This window comes from Macrosteles quadrilineatus, unplaced genomic scaffold (assembly GCF_028750875.1).
Source record: "Macrosteles quadrilineatus isolate MER2022 unplaced genomic scaffold, UCM_ALF_1.0 Scaffold_1__1_contigs__length_201487025, whole genome shotgun sequence".
NCBI classification, from domain to species: Eukaryota; Metazoa; Arthropoda; class Insecta; order Hemiptera; family Cicadellidae; genus Macrosteles; species Macrosteles quadrilineatus.
In genome coordinates this window covers 86110093-86121219 of record NW_026542594.1, presented here as the reverse complement: position 1 = coordinate 86121219, position 11127 = coordinate 86110093, and the positions used below count along the sequence as shown (strand labels likewise).

The following is an 11127-nucleotide window of genomic DNA, read 5'->3' as shown; positions in this document are numbered from 1 at the left end:
TGGGATGCCATATCGGTGTGTTAATCATAGACTAACCAACACAACAAGTCTCATCTCATTGTATATTTTGAAGCTCGTTATTCGCGTCTAGTTCATGTCCGGTAACACTGGTTGATAGTGTCGATGAAATGTTGTTTCTATTGTTTTAGGCTTGATTTCATGATTTGTGCTTTACTGTTTGGTTATATAACTAGGAGACAAGTTATTGTTTTTAAAATTAGATTGCTTTATTTGGTTAAATGAGGTTTTTAAATGACTGAAATAACAAGAAACAAATATTAAACAAAACATGACCTCTACAGTGCACCGGACAAAACCAGCAATAAAAGTGGCTTCAGCTGTTCTATAAGGACGATAAATCTACTTAGGAAGTATGTTTTATCTATGGCAGTGCAACACTTTCTATGGTATTTTCAATGTTCCTGTTTCCCTGTACAACCGGATCGTCAATTTCCATTTCATCGGCATCATCAAACATAACCACACTCAAGTTTGCAAACAATACATCTGTCTTTGTCGCACTTACTGCGAACAATAACAGCTAAGAAATTTCAAACAAGTAATGGACAACATGCTCCATAGAGTCCGGGTTCCAAATAGTTCACTGAATCGTTGTCAGATACCACCTCCTGTCAGGTCACGTCATGACGTGCGGAACTTGTCAAACCGTAGCAGTGTCTTTTCACGTGTGGCGAGTAACTCTTGTCAAACCACCGTGAAGGGTTAAATTGATTACAATCAAGTGAAATTCCCATTCTAAAAAACCATAAAATACAGAATTTTACAGTTTTTAAGATAGCTGTTATTTTGGAAAGTGGTGGCCGTTTTTGAAACAATATCAATATTTTTAATTTATTCAAAGATGTTTTTTACAATTTAGATACAATTTTAAGACTTATTTATTCTTTGCATTTTCTTTTGAAACATACATACTTGCTTAGGAGCTACAGGATGCAGAAAAGGATGCAGGATGCTACAAATTAATGATAACAATAGAGTATAGGTACTGTATATCGATTGAGTATATTGCAATCATACACCATAGAGTTTTGTTTATTTAAAGCTTTGTATCATTGATTCTCTAAACCACTAAATAAATTATAAAGATATAAATATACAATTACTATAAATAACAGTTCAATTTAATGCATGAGTATAAAAATACAATTTGAAAGTTTAGATGGTTAGGTTAATGCTTATAGGGTAAAGGCACCAGTGAGATATCATTCTCATTTGATTAAATATCGGATATTTTTCTGTTTCATGCAAATACACCCACGGTCATTCATAGGTTTCAAACTAAACTAGGTTGTATAATTTAATTGAAATATAAAATTGTAATGAAAATATATTAAGTCAAAGGTCACTTACTGGATAAAGACTGGTCGATAAGTCTTTTGTAGTTGTATTTTTAAGTAGCATTTCACTTATTTCATTTCACTTTGTATATAAATATATTTCAATCATAATTACCACTGGCTAATCCTCAGATATGCATTGAGGAGCATATTATACTGCACATAGAAAAATGGCACATAATGGGTTATCAGTGTACATGACACTTCACTGGCGCCTTTACCTATGTAGAAGTTATTACATTTTAACAATAATTGGAAAATTACCTTGAAGTGATGTTAAAGACTAATAATACAGATGAATCCAAAGATCCTTTTTGACCTTTGAAATAATCTACTTGTGGCTATAAAAGTTCTGTTTTGATCAAACTTGAATGTTGTTCCCTGCTATTGTTATTTCTTCAATCACTCGATCCAAGTCACATTCTGTATGCTCCGGGTGACAAGTCAGCACCAATCGAAAGAAGTTCGGGAGCTTCCTTTGCTTCAGTGGTTGATATGCAATCATTAAACTTCCTTTGAGAACAATTTTCTCCTTGATTAGAGGAGCAACCTGAAAAAATGTATATTTTGTTGAAATAAAGGTCTAGCTACAATGGTTGTAGGAGGAGGAGCAGATCTTTTAACCCTCAAACAACATGGTGGGTGGAGATCATCTAGCGTGGCTCAGGGATATGTAAAAAACTCAATAAAAAGAAAAATTGAAGAATCAAAAAAATTTTTTGCTAATGTGCAGAATCAGCCTACACCAGTACCAGGATCATCCCTTTGCCATCAAAACACTGCTAACACCAATGAAATAAATACTGATTCAGATGGCAAATATTTCAATGTAAATGATATTTTATACGACGATGATGGGATTGGAGTGAGTGGAGAAACCGACAACACTGGAAGAAGTGCTACTCAAGTCAAGTCAGTAACAAAACTCTCAATTTGTTGCAAAACAAACTGCCAAACAAAGGTATAAATGACATGAAAAATGAAAATTTCACCATATACATAAAAAAAAATTGCCTCCAAGATATCTTTTTAAGCTAAAAGCCTAGGTTTATGGTTTTTGTTTCATAAAATATGTAAATAGTAAAATAATAAATAGGCCTAGGCCTGAGTTTTTTTTAGTAAAACAAACCTTGATTCTAGAAAAAAATTTGTTTCTTGGTTTGTAGTTATATGACTTATTTGTAGTTTGACGAAAAGTATTGTTCAATACTCCGAAAATTTCTTTGCCAGTGCTTGGTCTAAATTCGATGCGAGACGAAGTCGAGCACGTAAACCTGATCTCGCACTGGCAAAGATAGTTTTGGGATTTTTCGCCCATTATTTGAAATGGATCCACCGATTTTCAGACAGGATAAGGAATCTGACTCAAGTTAGGTCATTCCCTTTGTCACATGAAGCGGTTAGAGACTTTGAAAACATGAAACTAGACATAGCCAATGCACTTATTACTCCAAGAGATGGACAAGAACCGCTGGTGGTGGAAACGGACGCTTCAGATGTAGCTCTGGCACCAACCTTAAGTCAAAATAATAGACCGATAGCTTTTTACTCCAGGACTTTACATAAATCTGAGAAATTGTATCCGGCAGTTGAAAAGGAAGCCGCTGCAATCGTTGAAGCCCTAACAAAATGGAAACCATTCCTCATTGAAAAAGAATTCAAACTGTATACTGACCAGCAAGCTCTTTCGTTTGTGTTTGATAGGAGGCATACTAGTCGAATAAAAAATGACAAAGTAATGAGATGGCGCCTTGAACTTGCACCTTACCAGTACGACATTGTTTATCACCCTGGAAAAGATAATGATAAGGCAGATGCATTGTCACGGGCGTGTTCGGTACGCTCAGATAGTGCAAAACTTCTTCAACTCCACAAATCCCTGTGTCATCCAGGGATTACCTCATTGGTTAAAGGGGGTTGGGGTTTAATTGGATAAAGAGTGAAAACTTAAACTACTCTCTCGACGATGCCAAAAGAATGACATCTGCATGCCAAACGTGCACTGAAATAAAGCCAAGATTATATTGTTTTCAAGGGAAACTGATAAAGGCTACGACTCCTTTCGAAAGACTGAACATTGATTTCAAAGGTCCTTTGCCATCAAAGACCAGGAATCGATACCTTTTAACAATTGTGGATGAGTACTCGCTATTTGTTTTCGTGTATCATTGTAAAGATATGAGTTCTACGACAGTAATTGCTTGATTTTAAAATCTATTTTCAATGTTTGGGGCTCCTGCCTTCGTACACTCTGATCGAGGAGCTTCATTTATGTCACGTGAGCTGACAGATTTTCTACACAACTACGGAGTGGCAACTAGTCGCATGACTCCATACAACCCAAGAGGAAATTCCCAGACTGAAAGATTTAACGGAACTATATGGAGAACCATTCTTCTTGCACTGATAACACATAACCTGCCAGTTACCTCATGGGAAGATATGCTGCGAGAGGCACTTCACTCTGTCAGATATTGTGTACTGCGACTAACTGTACACCACATGAGAGATTTTTCAAACATAGTCGCAGAACCACAAACAGAGAATCCCTACTTTCATGGCTAACTAGTCCTGGTCCAGTATTGATGAAGAAATACGTCCGTACAAGTAAATAGGATGACCTCGTAGAACGAGTAGATCTCTTAGAAGCAAATCCTCAATATGCTGTAATTAGGAGGGAAGATGGTTCCGAGTCCCAAGTATCACTAAGACACCTTGCGCCTGCTGGACTACCTACTATTGAGTATACATCTGATGAGTGTACAAACGATCAACGTGAGGATGATCACGAGTTCAATGCTGACAATTGTTATCAACAGGAAGTTCTAGAAACTCAAAACAATCCTGATCCAACATCATCTGGAGCTCCAGCTGAAGAGATGCTCTTGGATAGGATTCGCCCGAGGAGAAATGCCAGAGCTCCAGCCTATCTTAAAGATTATGTCAGCTACACCTATTTGAAAAACTAGTGGGAAAGAATGTGGTGATATTTCATTTTTAAAGCCTGTTTCTTAATCATATGTTTAATGCTGTTTGTTAGTGTTTTCAAGTTTGTATAAACAACAACATTATGGCTGATTTTTATAATGAACTAGCTGGCCCGACAGACCTCGTCCTGTCCTAATGTGGTTTTATGTCAAATGCTCGTTCGCATGGCTCAATCACGTCCTGGTTGAAGTTGTTCGCTACACTCACTCACCTTTAGGTTGGAGCTCGTTCGCTGCTCTCACTTGCCTTCAGATTAGCTCGTTCGCTATGCTAACTCGCCTCCAGGTTGAAGTTCGTTCGCTACGCTCACTCACCTTTTGGTTGCAAATTAGCTGTTGTCATAAATTAAAAAAATAATAGTGCTGCACCCTGTTGGTAAACCTATTAACTTTTTAATGCTATTGAACATCACAGAATCAAATTGTTTAGTTGAACCAGCTGCTAAGATTCTTTAATTCGATTTAAATATGAGTTCTCATAAGGTTAACATGGGAAACTTCAGAGCCACTGGGGCGGAGCCCTTTTGACGGATCTGCACCAAACTTCAAACAAACCATCCTTGAATAATGCTTAATAATGCCTGAAAGTTTCATTACAGTCTGTTGAGCGGTTTCGGAGTCCATAAAGGACAAACAAACAAACATACATACATAGAAACATACATTGGATTATATATCTATATATATAAAAGGCAAAGCCCTCACTGACTCACTGACTCACTGACTCACTGACTCACTCACTCACTCACTCATCACTAATTCTCTTACTTCCCATTTACCTAGGAGGCTGAAATTTGGTACACTGATTCTTTAGGCATTAAATAGGAAAACTAAGCTGTTTTTATTCTGATCGGACTCTCGGGCTCCGCCCCAGTGGCTCTGGAGTTTCCCATGTTAACCTTATGAGTACTCATATTTAAATAGAATTAATGAATCTTAACAGCTGTTTCAATTAAACAAGTTGGTTCTGTTCTATGATATTCAATAGCATTAAATTTACAAGGATTACCAACAGGGTGCAGCACTATTATTTCTTTTAAATTTATGACAACAGCTAATTTGCAACCAAAAGGTGAGTGAGTGTAGCGAACAAACTTCAACCTGGAGGCGAGTTAGCGTAGCGAACAAACTTCAACCAGGACGTGATTGAGTCATGCGAACGAGCTCACTTATGAAGTTAAATGGGGCAAAGCCTGCGGGTACAGCTAGTATATAATATAGATAAAAGCCACATTTTGGTTACTCTTGTCTTTATTTACAACAAGCGCTTTTCCTTACTAATAACGAAATATACTATTCTTTCCCAGTAGCAGCAAACCAAAGTAGCCTAAACGTTAAACCTAACTGGGGTATAAATCACACATTTTTAAGGAAATATTTTTGAAAAATCCAATCCAACAAATGAAAATTCACTTAATCTGCAGTTGGAGGGAGTAATGTTTATTTTACTCTTCAAATTTTAATTTTGCAACTAACGCCAACCAAGAATGATCAAGCCTAAGCATATTGAAACAAATGAGATATTACTAAAACTTCACTTCTTTGCTAACTACATTCAACTCATAAATCTACCTAAAACTTCACTTCTTTGCTAACTACAATCAACTCATAAATCTACCTATCTCCAATAAAATATATTATTTTAATTTATTAATTAGATAAGTTTAAATATCCAACAAACATTCACAAAAAGGTAGTATTTTTATTTTAAAATAATAAAAATAAAGTTAAATATTAAAATTACCTTCCCAACTCTGTCCCACCACTCCTCAGTTTCTGGGAGACTCTGCAGACACTTAGGAATGTACCAGAAACAGATGTTAGTGAACTGAAACTCGGGCAGAACCAATCGAAACTCTTCTATGGATGTGATCATTTTCAGGAAATACCTGTGGTCAAAACATATATTATGTATATCATAATGAAACTGATCTTTATATTAAATCTCAATATATTCCAGAAAGCTAAATATTATTTGTGATTATATATTTTTGAAAGGGTTCCAATATTCTAAAAGGTAAGGTTCTTCACAAAGTTATAAGTTTTGAACACCTTAACTACTTTACACTGTTAGTTATAGTGAATGTATGTAGTATAGTAGTGCTGATGGCATACTTAGACAGTTCCATTGCCTTGTCTACTAGCAGGCCAAACCCTGCGTCGCCCCTGGCACGCCACATCAGCCACAACTTGAAAGAGTCTGGCTTGCGTCCACACTGCACACTCTTGTCCCCCAAGTCATACGATGTGTCATAGAACTTGTCCTGCTGGAAGAGATACGTCGCCCCGGAACTGTTGCATTGGTGGAGAAGATCCTGTCAATAGCAAAAAAAGTAAAATGTAGTACTGTGGATTTTGCTTTTAATACACCCTAAACATTTTTTTAAATTCAATTAACCCTTTAAATTTTCCCTCAGTTAACCAAAAAGAACTCTATGGATTATTGGATTATTCAATGATTTAACTACACATTTTTTTACTATATTTTCCTAATTTTGTTTTTATAACTAGGTTTATTATTACCACTAGGTGGACCTGTGTGATTTCACACGAAATACGATTGAACTATCTTTTTTTTAGTTTTTTAGCGTTCATCCCATATAGGGAATAAGCTATTACCTTAGGTCTCATGGTAAGACCTGAACCCGGGACCGATTAACTTTTTTAGTTAAAGGTAGTTCTAAGATTGACTCTCAGGATGGCTGGAGTTGGGATAGTTAAAGGTAGTTCTAAGCTCGATTCTCAGGATGGCTGGATTAGTGATAGTTAAAGGTAGTTCTAAGCTTGACTCTCAGGATGGCTGGATTAGGGATAGTTAAAGGTAGTTCTAAGCTTGACTCTCAGGATGGCTGGAGTTGGGATAGTTAAAGGTAGTTCTAAGCTTGACTCTCAGGATGGCTGGATTAGGGATAGTTAAAGGTAGTTCTAAGCTTGACTCTCAGGATGGCTGGATTAGGGATAGTTAAAGGTAGTTCTAAGCTTGACTCTCAGGATGGCTGGAGTTGGGATAGTTAAAGGTAGTTCTAAGCTTGACTCTCAGGATGGCTGGATTAGGGATAGTTAAAGGTAGTTCTAAGATTGACTCTCAGGATGGCTGGAGTTGGGATAGTTAAAGGTAGTTCTAAGATTGACTCTCAGGATGGCTGGAGTTGGGATAGTTAAAGGTAGTTCTAAGCTTGACTCTCAGGATGGCTGGATTAGGGATAGTTAAAGGTAGTTCTAAGCTTGACTCTCAGGATGGCTGGATTAGGGATAGTTAAAGGTAGTTCTAAGATTGACTCTCAGGAAGGCTGGATTAGGGATAGTTAAAGGTAGTTCTAAGCTTGACTCTCAGGATGGCTGGAGTTGGGATAGTTAAAGGTAGTTCTAAGCTTGACTCTCAGGATGGCTGGATTAGGGATAGTTAAAGGTAGTTCTAAGATTGACTCTCAGGATGGCTGGAGTTGGGATAGTTAAAGGTAGTTCTAAGATTGACTCTCAGGATGGCTGGAGTTGGGATAGTTAAAGGTAGTTCAAAGCTTGACTCTCAGGATGGCTGGATTAGGGATAGTTAAAGGTAGTTCTAAGATTGACTCTCAGGATGGCTGGAGTTGGGATAGTTAAAGGTAGTTCTAAGCTTGACTCTCAGGATGGCTGGAGTTGGGATAGTTAAAGGTAGTTCTAAGCTTGACTCTCAGGATGGCTGGATTAGGGATAGTTAAAGGTAGTTCTAAGCTTGATTCTCAGGATGGCTGGATTAGGGATAGTTAAAGGTAGTTCTAAGATTGACTCTCAGGATGGCTGGATTAGGGATAGTTAAAGGTAGTTCTAAGCTTGACTCTCAGGATGGCTGGAGTTGGGATAGTTAAAGGTAGTTCTAAGCTTGACTCTCAGGATGGCTGGATTAGGGATAGTTAAAGGTAGTTCTAAGATTGACTCTCAGGAAGGCTGGATTAGGGATAGTTAAAGGTAGTTCTAAGCTTGACTCTCAGGATGGCTGGATTAGGGATAGTTAAAGGTAGTTCTAAGATTGACTCTCAGGAAGGCTGGATTAGGGATAGTTAAAGGTAGTTCTAAGCTTGACTCTCAGGATGGCTGGAGTTGGGATAGTTAAAGGTAGTTCTAAGCTTGACTCTCAGGATGGCTGGATTAGGGATAGTTAAAGGTAGTTCTAAGATTGACTCTCAGGATGGCTGGAGTTGGGATAGTTAAAGGTAGTTCTAAGATTGACTCTCAGGATGGCTGGAGTTGGGATAGTTAAAGGTAGTTCTAAGATTGACTCTCAGGATGGCTGGAGTTGGGATAGTTAAAGGTAGTTCTAAGCTTGACTCTCAGGATGGCTGGATTAGGGATAGTTAAAGGTAGTTCTAAGCTTGACTCTCAGGATGGCTGGATTAGGGATAGTTAAAGGTAGTTCTAAGCTTGACTTTAAGGATGGCTGGATTAGGGATAGTTAAAGGTAGTTCTGAGCTTGACTCTCAGGATGGCTGGTTTAGGTATAGTTGAAGGTAGTTCTAAGCTTGGCTCTCAGGATGGCTGGAATTGGGATAGTTAAAGGTAGTTCTAAGCTTGACTCTCAGGATGGCTGGATTAGGAATATTTAAAGGTAGTTCTAAGCTTGACTCTCAGGATGGCTGGTTTAAGTATAGTTGAAGGTAGTTCTAAGCTTGGCTCTCAGGATGGCTTGAGTTGGGATAGTTAAAGGTAGTTCAAAGCTTGACTCTCAGGATGGCTGGATTAGGGATAGTTAAAGGTAGTTCTAAGCTTAAATCTCAGGATGACTGGTTAAGGTATAGTTAAAGGTAGTTCTAAGCATGGCTCTCAGGATGGCTGGAGTTGGGATTGTTACAGACCTTGTTTTTCAAAAGTATAACAGAGCATTGCAAAGGAGCTCCTAACATCTTGTGAGGGTTCCAAGCGATTGAGTCTGACCTAGAACATAAATAGAAACTATCATCAACCAAAGACTCAAATCAAAGGCACATGACTGCAATGAAAGATTACTAGCATATTAGCATTATAGTTTATAGCTGTGTTTTGTAACATTGGCAATTGTTTATTTTGCACTTTTCAAGAACTTAACAGTGTCATAAATATGTTAACTGCATCACTTATAGAGAAAGAAATACATGGAAATCTAGAAAAATTATTTGTTTTTCACCAACAAAACAAAACAAAAATATCAATACAGATATTATTGTTATATTCATAATACTTAGGCGGAATGCTTGCATCACCACTTTTTTGCTTAATATATGCTGCAGTTGATTGATCTTTTGGTAAATAAATGTTTACAAATGTATCTTACAGTCAAAACACAAAAACAATAAAGTCAATTTAGGGTCCACGGGTGGACCCTTCAGCACTCGCCCAGGCGCAAACAAACTGCATTGTGGAATACGTACAGTCTCTTGGGATAATGCGGCAACAAACCAACCTTATTCTAAGGGTGGCTGAACCACACCAAGCATCTAAACATATAAATTTGCTCTCCCCCACCAGTGCAGTGGCCACCAGTCCTCAGTGACGTCGCGCAGGGTCTGCAGCGAATGTGTTAAAATATTATATTACTCTATGTATACCAAACATAAAGAAAATCATATTTTGAGCGGTTCATTAGCTAGTAGCTTTTACTATTAATGTAAAACTTGATTGACTTATTGTGAGCTATAGCAACAGTTATGACCCATCATCTTGGTCAGCAACAAAAAAAAGGTAGAAAACAATTTTAGATACTAGCGCATTCTGTGACAGGCTCAACCACCATGTATTTTTTTTAATTTTTATAAAAAGTTGATGACAGCTGATCCATAGAAGGGATGTCTACTACCATAGCCTCCTCTAACACGAGGCTGCGGCTTTGGTATGTGGCAATGTCGCAACGTCAATTAGAGGAGGCTATGCTACTTGACTATCCAATATAGTTAGTCAATGCTAGTAGTAAACCTTGATAGTTGTTTACTCAGAAATGTAGGTAATGTTTACGTTATGCAGCCTTTGCCAAACCTCAACTTTGGAGATATTGTTTTAAGGGTAAGGTCAAGTGGGGGGATAGATTTATTCCCCTAAAACCGCCTTAAGTTTGTGAACGGAGTATAGTACTATACAAATCAATAAAACTATATAGAATATAGATGGTTTGAAAGTTTTATTTAAGTATAGGTTGTAAATTTTGTGCACAGGACTCGATAATAAGCAACAAAAAGAATTGCTAAATTATGACATTTGGTCCCCCTTCCTCTTTGGATAATCTTTAATGATTAAAAAAATATAGTTTCCAACATTTTACAGAACGGTATAATTCAAAAATACCGGGTGATTCAAAATTAATAGCCTGGTTTTAACGCTTTATAACTTTTATACTATTAAACTTACCGTTATAAAACACACATCAAATGAAAAAGCAACTCAAAGAGCTGATGTCTTCCTAAGACACATTATTTAACAAAATCGATCCAGTAGAACTGTAGATTTAATTGTTCAAAGTTAAAAAGTAATCTCCAACTTTTTTCACCTATACAAATTTGAGGTTGCTTGACGTTTTTAGAAATAACTTTTAACTGGTGAGGAAATCGACCAATGTGGAGGGAAATATTCCAAAAGAGAATAAAATTTCCTACAATTTACTATTATGCATTTCGTGAAAATACTCAGTAAAGGCAACCAAATATTGCCAGAATGAAACAAAAATTGAAAATCCCCGTTTTTATGTCTATTGTCTACATTGAAAACGGAAATTTTCACATATTTTATTTTGAGGCAATTTTTGGCTGCCTTTAATGAGTATTTTCAAGAAATTGATG

General features: G+C 37.1%; 1 protein-coding gene across 1 annotated transcript in view; it reads right to left on the bottom strand.

Annotated features, from left to right (window-relative positions):
- Positions 1-1004: 1004 nt before the first annotated feature.
- Positions 1005-11127, bottom strand: part of LOC128991450 (cysteine sulfinic acid decarboxylase-like) — a 73926-nt gene continuing 63803 nt past the window's right edge. Inside the window, exons 7-10 of the mRNA XM_054414759.1 lie at positions 9178-9256; positions 6461-6660; positions 6090-6234; positions 1005-1908 (exon numbers count right to left, since the gene is read on the bottom strand). Of these exons, the coding sequence (XP_054270734.1) occupies positions 1720-1908; positions 6090-6234; positions 6461-6660; positions 9178-9256 (613 nt within the window). The 3' untranslated portion in view covers positions 1005-1719. The remainder of the gene's footprint in view (positions 1909-6089; positions 6235-6460; positions 6661-9177; positions 9257-11127) is intronic.